General features: G+C 39.2%; 2 protein-coding genes across 2 annotated transcripts; one reads left to right on the top strand and one right to left on the bottom strand.

The window, feature by feature from the left end:
- Window positions 1–258: 258 nt before the first annotated feature.
- Window positions 259–5,435, top strand: kctd10 (potassium channel tetramerization domain containing 10). The gene is made up of 7 exons (XM_004544536.5): window positions 259–357; window positions 1,854–2,067; window positions 2,160–2,329; window positions 3,544–3,630; window positions 3,731–3,783; window positions 3,912–4,107; window positions 4,211–5,435. Exons 1-7 carry the CDS (start codon window positions 355–357, stop codon window positions 4,427–4,429), a joined length of 942 nt encoding a protein of 313 aa, XP_004544593.1. The 5' UTR covers window positions 259–354; the 3' UTR covers window positions 4,430–5,435.
- Window positions 5,434–15,960, bottom strand: myo1ha (myosin IHa). The gene is made up of 31 exons (XM_004544538.4): window positions 15,417–15,960; window positions 15,221–15,336; window positions 14,546–14,744; window positions 14,362–14,442; window positions 13,838–14,017; window positions 13,635–13,733; window positions 13,448–13,561; window positions 13,295–13,366; window positions 13,077–13,196; window positions 12,931–12,998; window positions 12,689–12,794; window positions 12,488–12,568; window positions 12,314–12,405; window positions 11,676–11,770; window positions 11,525–11,571; window positions 10,270–10,350; window positions 10,054–10,159; window positions 9,848–9,965; window positions 9,622–9,735; window positions 9,460–9,536; window positions 9,311–9,379; window positions 9,140–9,224; window positions 8,883–9,045; window positions 7,603–7,686; window positions 7,431–7,524; window positions 7,295–7,350; window positions 7,086–7,221; window positions 6,920–6,990; window positions 6,577–6,674; window positions 6,385–6,484; window positions 5,434–5,827 (listed from the first exon to the last, which is right to left on the bottom strand). Exons 1-31 carry the CDS (start codon window positions 15,606–15,608, stop codon window positions 5,801–5,803), a joined length of 3,141 nt encoding a protein of 1,046 aa, XP_004544595.2. The 5' UTR covers window positions 15,609–15,960; the 3' UTR covers window positions 5,434–5,800.
- Between the last annotated feature and the right edge of the window lie 6,304 nt (window positions 15,961–22,264).

Here is a 22,264-nt window from a genome sequence, read left to right as displayed (position 1 = left end):
CCAGTATGTTGGGTGGGTGGAGGGGGGACTATTATCCCTGTTACCCCTTAAAAAACGGAAATATTTTAATGTAATTAAAACATTTTTTTTTTTCAAATATGCGAGTAACAATATTAGGGTATAACGGATGGGATGTAACGCGAGCTGAGGGAAACTACTGCGTTTTTATTTATTTATCATTTATCACTGCCGGGACACTTTTGCACTTTAACATAAAAATGTCACCTGCCCCTTTAAACACAACTCCGGACGGTTGACGTCATTTTAATAACTGCGCAGCAGCGCACCGGAAGGAAGTGGGTGTTAGCTGACTGACGTTAGCAAGCTACAATTACGAAGTTTGCTGTGGGTTCTATGGTAAATATGGTCGTTTTTCTGTTTTTTAATTTAATAGACATGCTGTCGATATAATATAAAGAATGCTATTTTATGGTTCGTGTTGTAGTATATCGTGTTTTGGTTCGTTTAAAACAATGTCCATAACTTTATTTAATGCTAACTAGCTCATTAGCCGGGCTGGCTAAAATGAAATTTGTACTCGCTGGATTAAAGGATACGGCCCAGTGTTTCACTGGAAACAACTACGAAAGTCCGTATAAATGTAATGACGCTTTATATTAATGTAGTTAAATGCATATTAGATATATAACAAAAGTGCGTGTTCATAGCTGAGAAATTAAAAGACAGTGCATGGGCTTCTGTCAAATGATGTCACACACCCTCATTCCCTTTAAACTACGTAGAAAATTAAAAAGTAAATAACGAGACAAAGCCACAATGAACAAAAACACGTAGTAAAAACTGTAGTAATAATTAAAATTCTCAAAAGTAAGCCCCAGAAAATCGCTTTCTAAAAGAAAGTCAGATAATGCTAGCTGGAGTGGTTGCTACAAGGCTCAGTTCCCGCAACCACCCTATTGTCTCCAGTCTTGTACGAGGGACAACTAATACATTTTAAGCCTACAGGATCTTTAGTAAGAAGCTGAGATAAATAGTCTCGAACTTCTCCATTTAGTGCTCTGTATGCAACTGAGACTTTTAAAACGAGTTTCGAAGTCAACTGGGTGCCAATGGAGAAACTATAAAAGTGGTAATGTGAGAGTAATGTGAGCTTGCTTACTTGGATGTGTTAAGAGGTCTGGCTGCAGTATCTTCTATTGTTTGGAGGTGTGACAGAGTTGATTTATATAAGATGGTAAGCAGGGCATTACAGTATAGGCATGATGAATCAAATGGATGAAAAAATTTCTCCTGTTTAGCTGTAGAGATGATTTCGAAATGTTACTTTAAATGAAAGAAACAAGACCATAAAATAGATTAGACATGCAAATGAAAGTCCAGAGAATAATCAAATATAACATCTAGATTATGAACACGGAGCTTAGCAGATGAGCAAAAGGAAGTAAGCACTTCACTGATACAGATTTTTGATGTGTTTATGTTTATGCATTTTCCTACATTACTCCCTTAAGAAGGCTACTACTTTTCTCCAGGTTTTGAGAGTTGTTAGCTCTCAGATATCAGAGTGCATTGCCAGAACAATAAATGGGGCACTCTAAATATAATTTTGCTTTTCTTTGTCATCCTGATTCTTAAATCAGAAGCAATCTATAGTTTCATACTGTCAAGACATGTTAGGACAATACTACCATTAAACTGATCTTTCCAATTGTATATGTAGTCTGATATTACTCATTTGTCTTAGCCATTTAAAGGTGCTGTTCGGTGTTACTGTCACCACCTTTAGAAAAAAAATAAAGAAACAATGAACATTCAATAATTAAAATGTAACAGTTCATTGTCTAATCCACTGATATCCATGTGTGACTTTGTTGTATTTTGTATTGTTCTAGGAAGAGATGTCAGGAGAGAGCGTGGTGAGCTCGCCAGTGCCGGCAGCTACAACCCGGACTACGTCCTTCAAAAGCTCCAGCCCCAGCTCAAAATATGTGAAGTTGAATGTGGGTGGCGCACTGTACTACACTACAATGCAGACACTAACTAAACAGGACACAATGCTCAAAGCAATGTTCAGTGGGAGAATGGAGGTCCTCACAGATAGTGAAGGTGAGCTGTTAGTAAAACCTTGATCATATGCAGCAATTATTCCATCATTGCAGTTAAACTGTTACTGATGTTTTGGCATTTGATACCCATAGGTTGGATCCTGATTGATCGGTGTGGGAAACATTTTGGAACAATCCTTAACTACCTTAGAGATGGCGCAGTCCCACTCCCAGACAGTCGACGGGAAACCGAGGAGCTCCTCGCTGAGGCCAAGTATTATCTTGTCCAAGGCCTTGCCGATGAATGCACAGCTGCCTTGCAGGTACAATCATTACAAAGTTGCTTACCTTTGGAGTAAATGTTAAGTAACTAAGTTTCAGCAAAGTTACTGATACATTTAAAATTACAAAATTTACATTTTGGAATCTACATTCTCTTTTTGTTAAACATGCTATGTTCCCACCATAATCTTCATTAGCTCCCTTTTCCCATGAATGTTCTGTTGTCTTTTTTTGCTTTTTAATGCAGTCATAAATGTGACTAGCATTAGTCTGTGTATTTTAAAGAATGAAATTAAGTGTTATAAACAAAAACCCAATTAACCAAACAAAAATTACAAGTCAAAATCTGTTTTCGTTTTTATCTGGAAACAGCAGCAGAAATATTTATTAAAATGCTTTTTGACAATAGCTTTTTAACAGGTGTCCACAGGCATCACTAATGATATTATTAAAGGTGCAGAGGCTCATTTCGTAGGATTAGTAACACTTGTGGTTGATTTAAAAAATATAGACCTTTTGCAGCAATTAATTTTTTCAAATAATTTATTGGTTATCTTTGGTAACTTATCATAATCAGAATACTTTATTAATCCCCAGAGGAAATTATGTGGTCACAGTGGCTCCAAGACAGTAATAACAGTAACTAATTAAACTAAATTAAATAATACTATATATTACAAAGTTATAAAATATAACAAAATAGCTCTAATAAATACACATAGTTCTAATTATAAATATTACAGTATATCACACAAGATTAAAAATTTATAGTTGGCAGTGAGGTTCCCTTCTTATAATATTAAGTGTAATTTTCTCTGTAGAGGATGTTATAATAAGAGTGTGGAACTATTGCAGTTTGTACTGTACTTTTCATGGAGGAATTGTATAGAAAGAGTCACAGGCAGGAATGATTTCCTGTTTCATTCAGTGGTGCATTTGGGTAATTTCAGTCTCTCACTGAACGTGTTCCTGTGACTGGCCAGCACGTCATGCAGTGGGTGGGAGGCATTGTCCAGCATTGTTCTTATCTTGAACAACATCTACCTCTCTAACACCACCTTTAGAGAGTCCAGCTCCATGCGAAAAAAATTAATACATTTAATAAAAGTTTTCATCCTTTTTATGTTTCTCTCTTCTTTTTTTTTTTTCCACATGTAAGTCTGTACCAACAGAATGGGATCCTGTGAAATTAACAGTATGCAGCAGTTTTGTGTGTTTGTGTAATGTTCTCAGTGGAAAAATGTCTTTTTTGCAGAACAAGGAAACATATGAACCCCTTTGTAAAGTGCCTCTGATGACGTCATCCAAAGAGGAGCAGAGGCTGATTGCTACCTCAAATAAGGTATGCTATGTCTGTAATATAATGTGCAGCAACTCATTTAGAATCAAGACATTTTTCATTTAGATTTTTCTTTTTTTTAAAAACTTGGTTGTCTTCACAGCCAACAGTCAAACTGCTGTATAACAGAAGCAACAACAAGTATTCATATACCAGGTGAGCCCGATCATGGGGTCAAGTTTGTCTAGATATAAAAAAATAAATAAAAAAAATCAAGTCGTTACATACACTCAAGTCAGTTATCATAATAAGTGACCTCTCTTTTAACTTTCTTTCCTCCACAGCAATTCTGATGACAACATGCTAAAGAATATTGAGCTTTTTGACAAACTGTCATTGCGGTTCAATGGGCGAGTGCTCTTCATCAAAGACGTGATTGGGGATGAGATCTGTTGCTGGTCTTTTTATGGGCAGGGGCGTAAAATTGCTGAAGTGTGTTGCACTTCTATTGTTTATGCCACTGAAAAGAAGCAGACAAAGGTAAATATTCTTTGCAGAGTACTTTGCAGTTTCATAAGCATAGAGCTATGTTATTTTGGCTAAATAAACCTGTCTCTTGAGTAACACTTTACTTTTTTCCTAGGTTGAATTCCCAGAGGCTCGAATCTACGAGGAGACCCTCAACATCCTTTTGTATGAGTCTCATGATGGCAGAGGTCCAGACAATGCTCTGTTAGAGGCCACAGGGGGTCCTGCATGGCGATCTAACCACCTGGATGAGGATGAGGAGCGAGAACGAATTGAGCGCGTCCGTAGGATTCATATCAAACGACCTGATGACCGTACACACCACCACCAGTGATTCTCAACTTGAACCAGTCAATCTGGGATCCCAGACAGTATTTGCACTATGCTTGTGCCTTACAACACCCAGCGCCTCCTTCATTTACTTCCCTCATATTTTACCAGCATTCCCCAGAGGATTATTATGACACGAGTGTCATACAGCGGTGTGTAGTGGTGAAGTGATTGTGTGCAGTCCTCTTCTCCAGTTTTCCTCTTTGTCATCTTGTGTTTTTTTTGGTTTTTTTTGTCTCTTTTTGTTGGTCATGATAATTTGTATCACTGCTTTCTGCTACTGTGTAGACGCTCATAAACATGGATGTTTTTATTCATCACTGAGTGCAGGAAGGAAGAGGTCCTAATTAAATTACATGCAGAAGACGAGTTATATCATGGAAGCAGCTAGTAATGTAGATAGTTTAGTTTTTCTTTGCCGTGGTTCCAAAAGGTACATTTTAAAGTCTCAAGTGGATGAACCGGGTGTTGTACTTAATGAAGTCACACGGTGGCACTGTTTTACTCTTAGATGATATTAACCATGGCTATAATGTAGCCTGTCTATAATTCCAAAACCTGAATATTTTCTTTTTATCATTAGACAATAAAAATTACAGGTGGATGAAGCAAAATTTCCTGTAATACTTCTGCCGCATTTAGTTCTAACATTGACGCAGTTCCCTTCACTAAACAAACCATTATTTTCAGTGGAGGGAACTTGAGCTGTGACCTGAGGTGTTAAATGCACTGGGCTGATTGAATGATGGATGCTGAGGTTGATGTGAATGACTGTAACTCGATATCACTCTAGCAGGAAGGGAACCCTGTCTACAAGCTTATAACAGGGATAGAAATTAGACCTGTCTTTCATCATCGCATTCATCACAGAATGTACCGTTTGCACACTAGTTTAAGTTGTTATATGTTTAACAATCACAGTACTTGTAGGTCTGCTGTACAGAAGTAAACATAAATGTATGTTTTATATTTATACACACTTTATCACAAATAAATTTCTACAGACATTCTTTTGTGCTGCTTTTAATTTACAACATCAGTGAACGTACAAATTTATTATACATATGGCTTCATTGTTCAAAATTAGAATTGCATCAGTTTTTGGTACCTTAAGAGTTTTGTCATTTTAAGTGTTCTTCAGACACAAACAATTGTGAAATGATAACATCTTCTTTCTTTTCTTAATAATGAAGTGAAGAAATTTTAATTATGACTAGTGTGAAATTCTGTCCAGCAAACAACCTCATCCAAGATTCCTCAGGTTCATCTCTTTCTGGGCAGATGTGTTTTCTGCAGACATGGTGATCATCTCCTTAGTGGTCTCTTGATGAAATATGCAGAGGCGTCTTATGTGTCTCCTCCTCAGCCTCACACGTTACCGTGTCCTTGCCCGAGTGGCAACCTGCAGTAGCAAACAATGATGCTGTGTCAGCATTTGTAACTTCATTGTAGCCCTTAATTGAAGACTTAAAATGGCACATCTGGTCGTTGAGTTTCCATGTCAAGTTTATGTATAGAGATACAATCGAAAGCAGCAAATACTAACTAAGGTGCTGTATAACTTGTAGGAAACACAAAAGTGGATGAAATAAGAAAAAGGACAGTATAAAACAGCGACAATATAAATGAGTCTAAACCTAAGCTTGATTAAAAGTCATGTTAGGGGATAAACATGGACTAAAATGGGACAATCTAACACTTAAGGCGAGTCTGTTCCAAACCTTAGAAAATACATGGTACAAGCACCTTTTGTAAATATGGATTTAGGAACCATTAAGAGTTTTTTGACACATGAGCAAACTGATCTGGCTGTGACACAAAAGTGCAGGATTTTGGCAAGCTAGGACTGAGCATTTAAGGATTTTAAAACAAATAATAAATGTTCAAATATAATCTGAAAAAAAAAAGGTAGCCAATCTGCAGAGAAACATGAGATAAAAGAGATAAGGCCCAACTCACCACCATCAGGTGACCATTCTTGGCCTTGTATACCATAGGCTCAGGCCCAGTGCTAAAGTCCACTGCTCCTCCTTTTCCAGCCTGGATTTCAAAGTTGATGCTGTGAATTAATGCAAACACAATGCATACACAAGCAGTTTAGCTCAATGTGCATTTCACATTAGATCTCTAAATTTCAAAACTCAGGCTCACCTGCCCTGAACCACCTTGATGGCATTTTGTTTGTTAACAATGACACAGAGTTTGGTCAAAAGCTCAAATAAATGGTCGCACTGTACTACCAGATCCCCCTGAAACAGCCAGACAAGTTGTGTTAGAATCATCCACCTGAAAATCTTTCAAAATTTTCACTACACGCATGTTCCTCCTTCATTTTAGTTACTCTGCATTATCAGCAGAGCAAAAGCCATTCTATGTTTTAACTTGTTCCACCATATCTAATCATGTCATTTAAGCTACAAATAAACTTCATTGGTCTCACCATTAGCAAAAACAAAACAAAAAAAAGGCAAGCTTGATCCATACATTTGCATACCTTTTGTTTAGGTTCTTCACGTGTTATGTGGAATACAATGGTGCTGTCAGTCAAGTTACTGACAGAAATCTCTGCAGTGAGTCAAATAATAGAAGCATGTAGCCCCACATTTGAGAATGAAGATATCTGATGGCTAATAAAATATATATTAGCACACTGGTCTGACCTTTGAGAGAGGTGTACAGCACTCTCTGCTTGATCTTGGCTTCCTCTACCACATAGACAGCTGTCTGGGTGAGGATGAGCTGTCGCTGCCTCGGTTTGAAGCCATTCCTGTCATACTTAATTACTGGAACGCAGTACTGCAGAAACACAGCATATATCAGTGCATCTTTGGTGTGAACTGCCCATAGAAGTATACAGACATTTTATTACCTTTATACGCTCGTTGCGAATCATCTGGATGACCCTTGTGTTTATGTCTTCCTCGCCTATTAAGTGAGATGTTAAATGACATATGAATGATGGTTCTAAAATGAACAGGCATTGTGTGAGGGTGTCTGATATTTACTGATTCTGGTGTCCGCAAATGGATGGGCAACACTCTGTGGATAACTGTCCTTTTTCCCCTTGAAGACGGAGCTGGTGATCAGCTTCATTTCGAACTGAAGGGGCAAAAAGGAATGGAAAATTTAACTGTGATGACTACAAAGAGAACAAGACTGCCCTTTAATGTGGCTTACCTGTGCTTTCTTCTGCGGTGTGATTCCTCGCACATATTTCCGCACCATAAGACGGTAGTGAAGCTTACGCAGCATCTCTGATGTCTAATGAAGAACGAAATCAGTTCTTCACCACAAAGTCAAGATAAAAGCTGTATTCAGTCAGTTTTGCATTTAAGTTGATTAGTCGTTATTACTATATATTGCTATGTGGAAATAAAAAAGAGCATACACTCACTGGCCACTTTATTAAGTGCACCTTATACAACTCAATGCATTTAGTCATGCAGACACGGTGAAGACTATCTGCTGAAGTTCAAACTGAGCATGACAGTGAGGGAGGAAGATGATTTAAGTGTGTTTCAGTGTAACCTGGCGTATGAGCATTTCAGAAACTGATGATCTACTGGGATTTTGTTAATAACATCCATAGGGTTTACAGAGAATGACCAGAAAAAGAGAAAATATCCAGTGGGTGGCAGTTCTCTGGGTGAAAATGTCTCATTGATACTAGAGGTCAGAGGAAAATGACCAGACTGCTTCGAGCGGATAGGAAGGCAACAGTAACCCAAATAACCACTTGTTACAATCAAGATATGCACAACATATCAAATCTTAAAGCAGTTGGGTTAAAGCAGCAGAAGTCCGCAGTGGGTGCCACCCAGTCAGCTAAGAACAGAAAGCTGAGGTGGCAGTATTCATCGGTGTTAAACATTAGACAATAAAAACTGACAAAAAGCTGCATGTTCTGATTAACCTAAATTTCTGACGCTACTTTCACATAAAGAAATTTGCATAAACAACATGAAAGCGTGGATCCATTTTGCCTCGTATCAACAGTTCGGGCTGGTGGTGGCGTCATGGTGTGGGCAACTTTGGGTCCGTCAGACAGAGCTAATCATCTTATTGTTGTTGCTGATCATGCCCATCCCTTTATGACCAACATGTACCAATCTCCTGAAAGATCATCTCAGACTGGACCAAAATCTCAGAGAAATTTTTGAATCTGTGCCATGATGAAGGCAGTTTCAAAGGCAACAGGGCAAGCAAGATGTATCTAATAAAGTGGCCACTGAGTGCATTCTCACATGGAAATAAATACAGAAAATTATAGGAACATATAAGACACACATATCTCATTCTATAAAATACTTGTGACATTTTTTGTTATGTAACTCAATGTTTACTTGATTCAAATACAGTGTGAAAAATTAAAAAGGACCACAGTTATGAATGCATTAGTATTAGAAACAGTTGCTTGATTTTGTTTCTCTGTTTCATTGTTATATGACTTATAGCACCTCTGTGAGCACAGCTGGTGGAGTTAGCCAGGGGGTTTTATCCAAAACGGTCTTTGGCAGGTTGTCTCTAAGTCTGTTCAGGTAATTTTGCCTCACGAAGGCCAGGTACTCTGAGTTATCTGTGTTTTTTGCCTGCCCTCTGGTCATGTAGCCTTTGATAAATCTGAAATGTGTGGCAAAGAACAGGATCAGTTCAAATGTAACAGAGACACTGATGGGGGCTTTTTTTATTTTTGATATTTACGTGTTTTACTTACTTCTTGATGACTTTTACCGCCCAGGCTCTCTTCTCCTTCTCCTTCCTAGCCTGTGTTCCTCTCCAACAAGATTCAATCTTAGTGGCTGAGGAGATTAAAAATAGACATTATCTAATATTTTTTATTGCTAACAAAAACTGTTTCTATCATTCTGGATGTTGTGACATTTACCAGCTTCTTTCTGTTTTCTGTATTCTCCCTTTGCCCTGTAGCCTTTGTATTTTGCCTGGATGCGTGTTGCTGCAAATCCAGAGCAAAAAATATAAATCAGCTTGATTGTGAGACGGGATGACTGTAGGTCTAAGGCAGTTGACACTCACCCAGTTCATGTTTGCATTTCTCATAAGCATCCTCTGTGGCGAACAGTGTCCTGGGGTGACGGATGAAAATTTTGGTCCTGCAATAAACAAATCAGCAACTTGTACTTTTGTGATTCCTCGCATAAGCTGGATTTGTTGAGGTAACGAGAAAGACTTCCTCACCGTCCCATTTTGTACTCATCTGGCAGGTAGCCCAGATGTTGAACCAGCACTTCCACTCCATCGGCGGCTACTCCTCTCCAGTGTGGCCAGGTGGCTGGGCACAATGGTTTATATCTGTAAGATGAGCCAAACAAACTGTGCTCGAAAGAAGCCCCTCAGTTCACCTAGAGCTTACATTTAAAACATAAATTTCCCTGAAATTGAGAAACTCTACGGTCCTTTATACCTCTTCAAAAAAACGTCGTATTTACGTCTGTAAGCAAAACCAGCTCGTCTGACTCTGAGGTGCTCCATCAGACCCAGGTACTTCACCTGATGCCTGATCAGTGCTTCATCAAACTGACCTGTGATGTAACGATAAATACACGATTGATTTGGTCTTATTCAAACATTTCTGTGTCATTAACATCTACCTTTTGTTAGTTAAGGTACCTGACTGCTTGGACTCGTTAGATTTCAGGCAGCGTATGTACCAGGCCTCTTTAGCCACAAGGATCTCTGTCAGCTTCTGCAGACTGCTCTTAAACTGAGTCACCACCTGCAAACACAACACAAGGGTCACAATGTCCTTTCCGCCTGACTCCCCTCAGCAGTTAAGTTAGATGTTATGGATGAAGGATATGGAGGGTCAAACATGGGCAAACGTACTGTTTCTGGTCTTCTCCTGCTGTCTGGATCCATGGATGAGAAGCACTCTTTGACTATGTCATTTTTAGACTGACACATAAGCTTTGAGAAGGTGGAGCGACACACAAGCACACATTAACACTAGGGCTGCCACGATTAGTCGACTAGTCACGATTACGTCGACTATCAAAATCGTCGACGACTAATTTAATAGTCGACGCGTCGTTTGAAGCTTTGTAAGATCCCAAAAGACGCAGGAATAAGTAGCAGGATTTAAGAGTGTAATAACGGACTGAAACAGAAGATGGCAGCACTGCATGTACAAGGATGCCAGCTGCCGTTAAACCCCGAAGAAGAAGAAGCTGTGTCCCAGAATTCATAGCGCAGCCCAGCTCAGTTTCCAACAATGGCGGCAGCTAGTTAGTTTTAATATTACTCTTATTATTCTTTCTGGGTCACAAAATAAACGTTTAACATATTTTCAGGCGAGAATGTAGCTGTGTAAACCTCAAATATCTGCTCAGTTTATCAGGACACCACATATTTTCAAAAGCGCTCCGACGTTTTCGGAGACGTCTGTTACCCACTAGCTCGATAGCGAGCCGGGGGCTAGGTCACTAGAGCCGTGAGAACACCGGACTCCTGGCAAATTGTTTTCAAACCCGCTACTCAGGTTAAACATGATATATAAGTCACTTAGATAACTTAACAATGTTATTGTTTGGCTTTTTTTTAGTATTTTATTTGTTCCTGAGTAAATCGGTTTGGCTGAGATTAAAGGTATAGTTTTTACACAGCTAAATAAACATCAAGCAGACAGCTGATTATCAGAAGTGTGAGATGCTCGAGAATATACTCTGGTGTCCTGTTATATTTTAGATAGCAAGGAGTTTATTAAACTTCACCGAAACAATCTGCAAATTTCATTAAAATTTAATAAACTATCATCTTGTCTTTATTTTTAGTTAGCACAGACCTTAAACACTTAAAGCTGTAAGCTAATGATAGTTATATTAGAGCAGATGCTGCTGGTGCAATAAGCTGTACGTTTTACGTCCAATGGATGATGATCTGATTAGTCGACTAATCGCAAAAATAATCGGTGACTAGTCGACTATCAAAATAATCATTTGTGGCAGCCCTAATTAACACACAGGTTTAGGCAGTTACTTTAACCATAATTAATCAAATACTGAGAAAATACCCCCATCTTTTGCTATTTACAGTAAAGTCTAAAACACGTCTTTATCTGACATAATATCAGCTGTAGACTTACATCTTTTATGTTTCTATATAGTAGGTCGTTGTTTTTGTCCAGGAAACCTAGATTAGCATAAAAAAAAATATCAGTGTCTTAGGGATGTCAGTTCAAAGCAAAAAGGTTTAAATGGTTGAGTCACAGGGGATGAGACTGTGGTTTTCTTTACCCACAACACAGTAGGTGACCTCCCCGGCATAATGCAAGAGACGGAAATCTCCCCTCTCCAGAGTCTTACGTGTCATTTTGTCAGCTAGTTTGTGCCTGGAGTCAAAGAGGTGGAGAGAGACAGAGGGATGAAGAGTGAGAGGCTTTATAGTCGAATCCTAATCCTCCGTCTCTATCGGCTCACTGTCGACTCCCTCACAGGCCACCAGTCAACAGAACACCAATGAAAGGAGTCAGACTTTAGAGCCGAGGAAAGGCTTTGAATTGTACAGTAGATAGACAGTGTATTTAATTACGCTAAATGTTGTTATTTTTGAAGTCACAAATCAACATTATCAAAACAAAAAACAACCTTTATTGTGACTTTGGAATAACCAGCACTCCTGTTTATAGATATAAGTGGGATGCATGGGGCTGATTCAGTGCGTAAGACTGTTCGTTTCTCTTAGAGTCAGTCAGGATCAGAGCAGGAGCATTCAAGATCTCTTGGAGTCAGAGAAATAAGCACTGGTGCTGCATACAGTGTCAATGTCAATTCTATTTATGTTGTTCATTTCGTGTACTGTGTGTGTGTGTGTGTGTGTGTGTGTGTGTGTGTGTGTGTGTGTGTGTGTGTGTGTATTTTAGGTCATTACTCACGTGACAAAGTGGGGGTGATTCCCCATCTTTTCTTCCAGTCTCTCCAGGAAGGTCAGATCTGTGGCATCTCCTGGCCTTAGACACTCCTCATCCTGCAAAATAATCATTGTGAATAATCTTGAGCAGTATTTTTAAAACAGTTATAAATGGCCATCCCAGTGTGAACATACACACCAGTAATGATATAATTCCTGTGTGTTTTTCCTCGATTAGATCACAGATGATCTTATTGTTGAAGAACTGAACTGGCTCCCACTGGTGGAAAAAGAGATGAGAAATACACAGTTATAAGCACGTGAAAAAAAGCAGCCGCTTATATGTTTTCTGCACGTCCGTCTGTTTGCTTGTTTGTTTGCTGGGGAGAGGGGGGTTTACCTCAATGCCCTCTGCTTCATATTCTTCCTGCTCCGATTTTAGTGTCAGCTCAATGAAAAGCTGCTGCAGCTTCTCGTTGCAATAGTTTATACAGAACTGCTCAAAACTGAGGGAAAGGATCAAGGAAGAGGTGAAAGGTAAGTTTGCAGGTTTCATAAAGATTATAAGGTAAATAAAACAGCTATCAGCTTGCAAAAGCAGCTGAAATTAAAAAGAAAAAAACACAGAAAGATTACACCTACCTGTTTACGTAGAAAACCTCAAATCCATATATGTCCAAAAGCCCTATAACAGTCTTTCGTGAAGGGTCCTAGTGAAAGAGAAAAAACGTATAAAAACACATCCTGGCAGGTGAGATTTGTCATTTGAAATACATCCTTATAGTCACTTCGTTCTCCATTGACTCGTTGATCCTGTTGACCAGCCAGGTGAAGGTCTGCCCATAGATAGCTTTGGCTAAGGCATCTCTGGCATAGATGGCGTGATCAGTTGTGAAAGGGCTGAGGACCTTTTAGAGTAACAAAGCATCATACCTGAGTTTATAGTTTAAACAGAAACACAAGTCTGTTATTGTTAAAACTAAAGAAGGTTTTAGCAAATGTGAACCTGATCTTTTTTGGCTTCAATCTTCCTGAATGTTAGGCCCTCTTGAAGTCTGTGTGCATCCACTCCTAGCAGCTGTGAAGAAAACTAAACATTAAAAAGCTTATTGATATGCTTAATGAATAGCTAAAGAATTTATATTTTCTACTTTCTTACATTTGAGACCCAGTGCAGCTCTGTGTTGTTGTTCAGGAGGGCGTGACCTTTACTATCAGAGTCAAACCGCACATTCCCCAGGTGGAGAACGCTTGCAATGACCTCAAACAAGTGCTGCACAAAATTATAATTTATAAGCAAGACTGACTGCTGTGAATGAAGCCATCTGCAACAGCATCCAACTCACATTGGTGGCAGTCTCATCAAAGCTGATGATTTGAAGTGCGTTTTTTACTGTTTTCCAGTCGTTTTTGTCATTAATGGAGGGCACAATGGGACACTGCCCCTGTCAGAAACAATGAACATAGAAAAAAAAACACTGTTTCTGAAAGTGTTCTACTTTCTTATCAGATTCTATGTTAACAACAAAGCCCACTGACTTATGCGTACCTGTGTTAGATAGTTATAATGCTGGCAACCTCTCTCCAAGCCCAGCTGATGCAGCAAGTCATCTGATCCTCCCTCTACCAGCTGATAAAAGATGTGAAAGTTTCTCTCCCCGTGATTCTGATGCACAACCCTTGATTTCTCCAGCAGGTAGTTCAGGATATGGCCTCCAACAGCATCCCCCTATGGGCATCATGATCCTAAAGACAGCAGCTCTACAACTTGCAGAAAAAACACAGCCTATGGTCCAGTGGCCAGATTGAAAACTGGTTAGGATAAAGAATCTCCTTCTGTTTCAGTAAAGTTGACTTTTGTTAAGCAGTCGTCGTTTTTTTACATAAATTAAATAAATCTGGAACCAACTTGATGTTTTTCAGGCTTCATGTAATGTTGTTTGTACTCATGCTACAACTTTTTTTGTCTTTTATAGCAAAAATAATCACACCACAACCAACTACACTCTAGGAACCAAACAACAGTAAGCTAAGTTTTTTTCCTATTCTGTGAATACAGCATCTGATCCTTACCTGGCTGTCAAACTGGATGTCCATATATTTCCCAAATCGGCTTGAGTTGTCATTTTTTAGTGTTTTGGCATTTCCAAAAGCCTGTGGGGGAAAAAAAAAAAGTCAAATCATTCACAGTAATTGATGATCTGTCCCTCTTCACTATATGTCAATGCACTTCTACAGCATGTAGTAACCATCAAACCTCCAGGACGGGGTTGGACATGAGCATTTTGTCTCTGACTGTGTTTAGCAGAGTGGTGCTTGGACAGCTGACGGCATAATACTGCAAAATCTTCTTGGAGGCCTCTGTTTTTCCTGCTCCGCTCTCACCAGAGATGAGGATGAAGTGATTGTTGAACTCTGTCAGCATGGTGTGGTACGCATTATCCGCCAAGGCATAACTGTTGGGTTGCAGAGCAGTTACAGTATTTCAGTAGTAAACTTTGAACCGCACTCGGAGTTATTTCAGTTGAAAGAACACAGGAGTGGGCTCATTTCCTTATGGGTGCTTTCAGCAGGATAACACACCATGTCACATAGTTCAAATCATCTCACGCTGATTTATTAAACACTGCAATAAATGACCTCCACAGTCACCAGGTCTCAATCCCATACAGCACATTTAAGATGTGGTGGAACGTGAGTTTCCCATCATGGACGTGCTGCCGACAATTTTGCAGGAACTGAGTGATGCTGTTGATTTTATTTTGAATATGCAAATATAACTAGAATAACAAGAGAAAAGAAAAATTAAAAACAAGTTTTCGTGATTATCTCCATGTCTACACAATGTTTATGCTGGAAAAGGAGTAGGATGAAGTTTAGACTTACTGGTGTAAACAGGTGCACCAAAAAAAGCGTGTGTATACAAACTCACATGTGGGGCGGCAGCTCAAAAAAGTTGACACCCATGTAGATATCCATCTGCTTCTTGTTGTAGATGTCCAGCTCTTTATATGGATTGACAGAGACTAACAACGTTCCAATGTAAGTCTAAAAGAATGAGTTAAAAATCATCAAATTTTTTGCAAAGAAAATGCCACGTGTGAACGTAAGGTTTAAATTGTACTCACATAGATGAGATCCTTGCTGAAGCGTTTCTTGAGGTTGCTCAGAAAGGCAGCTTCCGTGGTTTCATCCAGCAGTACAAAATCCTGGATTCCCACACGGTCCCTGGCAGTCAGGGCACCCTCCATGTCTAGCTGACCCTGTGCAACAAGTTGTAGCAACAACATAGCAGCTGAATGCACTAAGAAAAGTGACATTTCTAGTGTTTACTTCCAAAAATGTATATGTCTAAAACAAATTTGCAACACAGCCGCATATTCTGTGCTTCACAGGGACAGTTTTACTTTATTTATTATTTTCCCCCATATTAATGAGATGAGCAAAGTTTAGAGCAAAAGTAACATTTTCATGTTGTGCATATACAACATTATATCAGAATTTTCAGTCATGTGTTTTGACAACTGCAGCTGGATGTTTGAATGTTTGGATTAATGGCTCCAAGCGGGAGGACAACACAAAAAAAAGTGCCATAAAAAGAACAAACATGGTGTCCTTTAGTTCTATTGAAGCAAGAGGTCCAGAGGTCCTGTGTGTCTTTGAAGCTAAGGTCTGTGATTGTGCAGATGAACAGACAGAAGATAATGATCGCTACACGGCGCACAGGGACCTTGGCTGGCAGCCCATGGTTCACTTGAGCTGACGCACCAACTAAACACAACACACTGTGCAAATGGACTTGGGGAGCCCGAAACAGCGGCACATTTAAGAAGCGTAGTGGGAAAAAAATTCCACCAATCTGTTTTGCATTCGCAGCACCAACACTCGGACCAAAGGTTTTCACAGCTTTTGTTGGTTTTGTGTTTTTTTTTCTCTGTCTCTCTCTCTCCTTTGGAAGCAGAAGTCCTTTGATTCTCAGCTCTCTCTGTAAAACATTAAAAAAGATAATCCATTGGATCTAATTGACACAAAGTCCTCCTTCTCTTCCCCACCAACCCACTCTCCTCCCCTGCCTCTATCCTCCGCCTATGGCCCTCGTTTCTTCTGAGAAAGGCCAAGTGTTTTTGTCCTGTAAATACCACGGAGCAGAGACAAAAAAGACGTCTTTAAAATGCAGTCTACAATCCATTACACATATTCCCCCTGCATAACCATTCAGTAATTATTCATTAGAAAACATTTAACGTCACAGTGAATTTCACACTAGGCAGTCGAAACACAATAGAGGAGATTTGGCCTACTTTGGGGTGAGGAGTTGGGGAGGGGTTCGCTGTACAGAGGAAGGGCGAAGGCGAAAGGAGTGTGGGAGGAGGGGAGCAGTATTTGTCTGATCTGAGAACCTCTGAAACGGGGCTGTCTTGAGACAACGGGACAGACTAAATAGTGCACTAACGGTCTGTGCCCCGCTGCTTGCTGTGACACTCATTTAGTGTGCTTTAGTGTGCCCCGAGGCCAAACAATAGAGGCTTGTTCTTAGCAATCTTGTGCTGTAATTTGGACTTCATTACTTTGCTCATATGGGGCCTCAAAGAAGGATAGAGGAGGCTAGTCAGATGAGAGTGGAGGTTTTTTTGTTGTTGTTTTTTTTTCCCACCTGTCAGCCCCCGACCCCCAGTGCTCTCACCCCTCTCGGCAACAATACCCCTCACCCCGTGTCCCCACCAATAACCCTCACCCGGCCCCCCTCACCCACCTCCCACCCACCCACTTTAAGCCAATGAGACAGGTGAACAATATCATTGAAGGAACTCTTTTTTGGACGTCAGAATCAATCTGGCACTGTGATGGTAGTGGTGCTGCTGTGGGGTATCTTTGACACCCCCTTCTTTCATGGGAACAAACTTCTCTCAGGGCAGCACAAGCAGACAATGTGCTGGGACAGCGTGACTTAGAGATCTGCCATACAGTATTACAAGTAATAACATGAACAGATAAGCTCCTGTCAAGAGAAGGATTATTGCATTCAGCCATGATAATAATGCTAATGTTTTAGATTTTTGGACTAAATCTAAAGGTCTGCTGGTTTCCATTCAGGCTTCCTTTGGTGTTCTGCAGGTATTTCTTTTTAAGAAAGCTGTCTGCAGCAAGCGGGAGCGTTCCTAATGACACTATGCAAGAAAGGCTAAATCCTTAGAGTCTGAGCTGAAAGAAGCGCCTAATTATTGAAAGCATTCCCCTCATCCTTGTGTTATTTGTAACTCTGTTTTTCCACATATATATGGAGAGAGAGGGGGGGGGGAACAGTTTAGAAACAGAACTAGATACTTGTAATTAAACAATAGATGGCACAATCTGACGCACAGTGGAAAGAAGGATTATGTAATGAATCCCTAAACTCGCTGTCAGATCAGGTGAATTGCTTTGCTACCTCAGAGCGCAACCAATTGTATTTTAATTAAGAGATGGTTCCTCATCTTGGTCTAGAGTGTCAGTGGTGCCTGAGACAGTGACCTCATCGGTGAGATGAGGAAGGGAGCAGCTGCTAGGACAATTTATGAACTTACAGGGAAAAGTTATCTCCCCTTTAAAGAGGGTTGCAGTTGAAACTTTCACATCCAGTAAAGAATAGCTCCACTAAATCACAATAATACGTCCTGTTAGCTTAGCACAGTTTTATCTCACAATGGCTCTTTTTCTCCCAAACCATCATTTAGCAAGACTTAGATGAGATGAGTAAGACCGCTTTTAGACCTGCATGCTGAATATCAAGCTACCAAATCTGTCTACCAACCCCTCTTAACATGAATCCCTTTGCTCATGAAAAGAAATGAAAACTGATATTTTACACCTTTTTGCTAAGAAGAATATATCTTGTTACCTCCAAACTCACTGAATTGATTATCTTAGCTTTTAGGTGACTGTGAGAAATAAAGGCCAGGCCTCAACACCACTCACAACACACAGGGTTACTTTAAAACTCCTTGTGATGAAGAGAACACACAGCAATGGTTACAGCATAAGAGAAAAGCCAAACCTGCATTCTGAAGCTGTATTATTGCTGCAGCCAGGTGCAGAAACTCAGTGAGGATCCAAAGTCAAACAAGGCCCCCCCTCCTACTGAAGTGAGACAAAAATAGTGTATCCTCCTGTGTCTGCTTGCATTGAAGTAATCAGCGAAAGACTGGCTTCTTGAAAGTTAGTTACCAAAGGTCAGGACTCTATAATGTAAATAGGAAAAAACACCCTTAGCTAGTTGCTCACTGGTGCAGCATGCTGTGGTAGTACTATGCTGGTGATGCTGTATGTGCACATATATGTTTCTCCACATCATGCTGAACCAGGCTCAGGCAAAGGGCTCTGTGGGCCGAGTAGTTAATCATTCATGTTGTGGTAGGTGGAGGGACAGAGAGATCTTATTCAGCGTTTACCTGGGTATCTACTGCTCTACTGAGTGTAACATAACAATACAGAAACAAGATCCAAGATCCAAACTACTCCATCTAAACTCCATTACATCACCACCAACAGTAAAAAAGGCCCCATTCTTCTAACTGGCACATTCCAGGTCTGGTTACTGATCTTTGATTAGGTGGGAACGTTTACAGACTAATCACCACTTCTTTAGTGTTCATTATAACAATGTTACTCAGGGGAGCACCACTGCTACTGAGCTACCGCCTGAGCTGCTGGTGTTAATTGTGCTTTTGTAAAATTCTACTAGGCTGGTGCCCAAATGCAATTAACACACTTTATGCCTCAGTGAAAACAATTATCAGCACCTTTAATTAAAGACGATAGAATTCAAATGACTGCATTGTTTTGCCTGTGTTGGAGAGCTGAAAGACTTGAACTGACAGGAAATGAGTGACAACACAAACAACGGTAGGGCAACAATGAGCTGACCTGTGAGAACTTCAATTGGTAGTCATTTGTTTAAACCCAAAGGTCACCGGGTGGCATAAAAGTCAAATTACACTTCATCCAGTTGTTTTGGAGACTACCAAAACACAACATTACTTGTCTGTAATAAAATATTACCATCCAACCAAGGTTATTACGGTTAACTAAAATCAAATCTAAACTTAAACTAGATGTGGAAAAACACTTTGGTTAAATAAAATCAATAAAAAAGAAAAGAAAAGACCTTTGAACTGAAATGATTGTTTAAACTTAAAAAACTAATTATTAACACATTTAAAACATGGAGGAAATATCCTTAGTTGTAGTGTACGTCAGTTTGGAAAAAAAAAAAAAATCTTTTATCTAAATTTATTTTATATGGCTTTGATAGACATATTTATTGACACTTGAATGTCTGCTTTCAAAAATATCTGTTTTTATTGTAATGTTTATTGTATTGAAACTAAAATGAATTGAAAGCAAAAAGTTGAAATGAAATAAAATGAAGGCTATAAGGGCAAATTATATATTACAAAACTAGACTAACTCTGCATCTGACCACATTTGCTATCTCAAGAACACTGCAGCTACTCACCTGACTATAAATATAAATGGCACAATTGTACAAAAGAAACTGGATTAAGTTTTTCAATTATCACCTGGTGACAGTGGATAGGGAGAAAGTAATGGATAGCCACACTTAAAGGAAATTCTAATTCACTGTGAATACTAAGTAAATGAAATAGAATTGTCATGCCTTAAAGTAGTGGTTGCATATGTGGCCAGAGCAGGTGTGAATTATACCGGGTTTATCTCTGTAACCTAGTAACCAGTGTTAGAAAAACATGCCCCTTCCAAGGAAACACAGGTGTCCATTTTCTCTGCTGCGACGACCTAAATGTGATAAAAGCTCAGGTTTCACCACATTTATGAACTGATTAATGTTTGGAAAGCTTTCAGTCAGTCGGCTGTAATGTGTGACCAGTTGAGTGTTCAGCATATTGAATTATTCACTCTCCACCACAGAAAAGTTGTCAAGGTTACCTCTGCCGTCGCCCCACCTTTCCTCAGCCCAGCAATGCTTGTCCAATCTTAACAAGCTTTGTGCTACCCACTGGGCTCTGATTCAGCACGAGATGTGGCAAATCCAATTACACAGGAGTCAGAGAGGTTGATTTTCCCATTATAGATTCCATGCTGAGAATGAGAGCTGATGATAACACCACTGCTGCCCCCCTCTCTCTCTCCTCTTCTTCTTCTTATTTTCTGTCCATTTCACTGTTCTCCTCTCTTTTTTCTTTCTCTCTCTGTCTTCCTATTCCTCTTTCCCCAAATACCTTCTTTCTTCCCCCATCCTTTTCTTTGGATTCCTCATTCTTCCATAGTCCATTATTCTAATTTTTCAGAGCACCGTAACGAACACTGGGCCCCGTCATTACTTTAGTCCCAAAATTCTGGGTCAGTGAGGTTATTTCATACCCTGCATTGCATTTTCTCAAATTACTGTTTTTTGTCTCTCTTAAAAACCAAGCAGAATAGATAGCATCATTATAACTCTCTATTATCTATCTATTATAATTGTGACTTCTTATTCTTTCCTCGTTTTTTATGCACCTGTAGATATCTAATTGCATTACACTTGACACATTACATGTTTCCACTTAGAAAGGTCACCACAAGGGCTGATTGCAATTCATAAAACTTGACTTATGGGTGTCTAACTGTTATCCACAGTGGTTACATCATGTACTGGCTGTGCAACATAAAAACTAAATAAAAGCTCTTTTGGAAATGAAGCTCTTTTGCACTCAATCAGCTATGAAAAACAAGAGGGCTTTTGCTCAATCTTTAGCCCTTTAGGAAATGAAAAAGGCTTGACCTCAACTCAGACCAGAGGCTTTGGGGGTGACACAGGTCACTAGAGGTCAATAAAAAAAGGTGATCCTCGAGGACAGCGGGACTCGGGCGGGGGATTCAGCAGTCTGTCCAGAGAGGTCACCTGCTGAGTAGAAGAGAAGAAGATGGTGTGATCTCAGCTGCAGGGGAATCTGTGATTGACCAGTATTCACCATTACTCTGTCAAACCACTGCAACTTTACCTTTCCTCTGTTCACGCCAAAAGAAACAGATGGTTGATATTAAAAACTTGGTAACACTTTATAATATGAGGATGTTAAACCCCTGTAATTAAATGGAATTTGATTATATTTTATTAGAAATTACAACAGAAATATGTTTATATACAAGTACTTACAGGCAAGTAAACTATTACAGGCAGGTAACAAGTCAGGTTTAGACTGACACTGTAAGTCATTTTAACTACTGCAGAATTTCTCTGTAATTTGGTGCTGGTATGCTATATTTTGGGGGTGCATGTCATAAAGTGGCTTAACCTTGCCTAACTTGCAGGTATTTCACAGGAAAGGAGACACAAATTATACTGTCAGTAATTTTAAATCTGTGTAATTTCCTGAAAATATAGCAGAAAAGCTTTATTATGAAGAGCATTTATTTTAAAACATTTTTATTTAATATTCATTATGAATTTTCTGTTATTCAATTGTCTTTTTTTGTTACATTGTACTTAAAATTACAGTTTAATTAGTGTCTCCTTTCCTGTAAAACACCTAGAAGATGGTCAAGGTTAAGCCACTCTATAACATGGCCTATAGTGTTCTAGTGTTAAATAACAGAGAAATTACGCACTATTTAAATTTACTTACAGTAAAATTATGTCTTTGTTTCCTGTAACCTGACTTGTTACCCCCTTATTTTAGTGTACCTACCTTTAACTATTTGAAAGTAAATATAATTACGTCATAATTTCAAATAAAATACATTGAACTCCATTTCATTATAGTGGAATTACAGCCTTAGCCACAAGCCGTATTATAGAGTCTAACCAAAAACTCATAGTATCTCGCATTGAAAATACTTCACTCACTAAACTATCATTAGTGAGTATTTTAAAAAAAAAAAACATCAGAAAAAGTGTCCACAAAGCCGAAAAAGTGTTTAGTCACTTTTACTTCAATGTTTTCATAGGTCATAATTTTAATACTTTCATATATATTGT

Source organism: Maylandia zebra, linkage group LG12 (assembly GCF_041146795.1).
Source record: "Maylandia zebra isolate NMK-2024a linkage group LG12, Mzebra_GT3a, whole genome shotgun sequence".
Taxonomy (NCBI): Eukaryota; Metazoa; Chordata; class Actinopteri; order Cichliformes; family Cichlidae; genus Maylandia; species Maylandia zebra.
The sequence above is the reverse complement of the archived record's forward strand: the minus strand, read 5'-3'. Positions and strand labels throughout refer to the sequence as shown.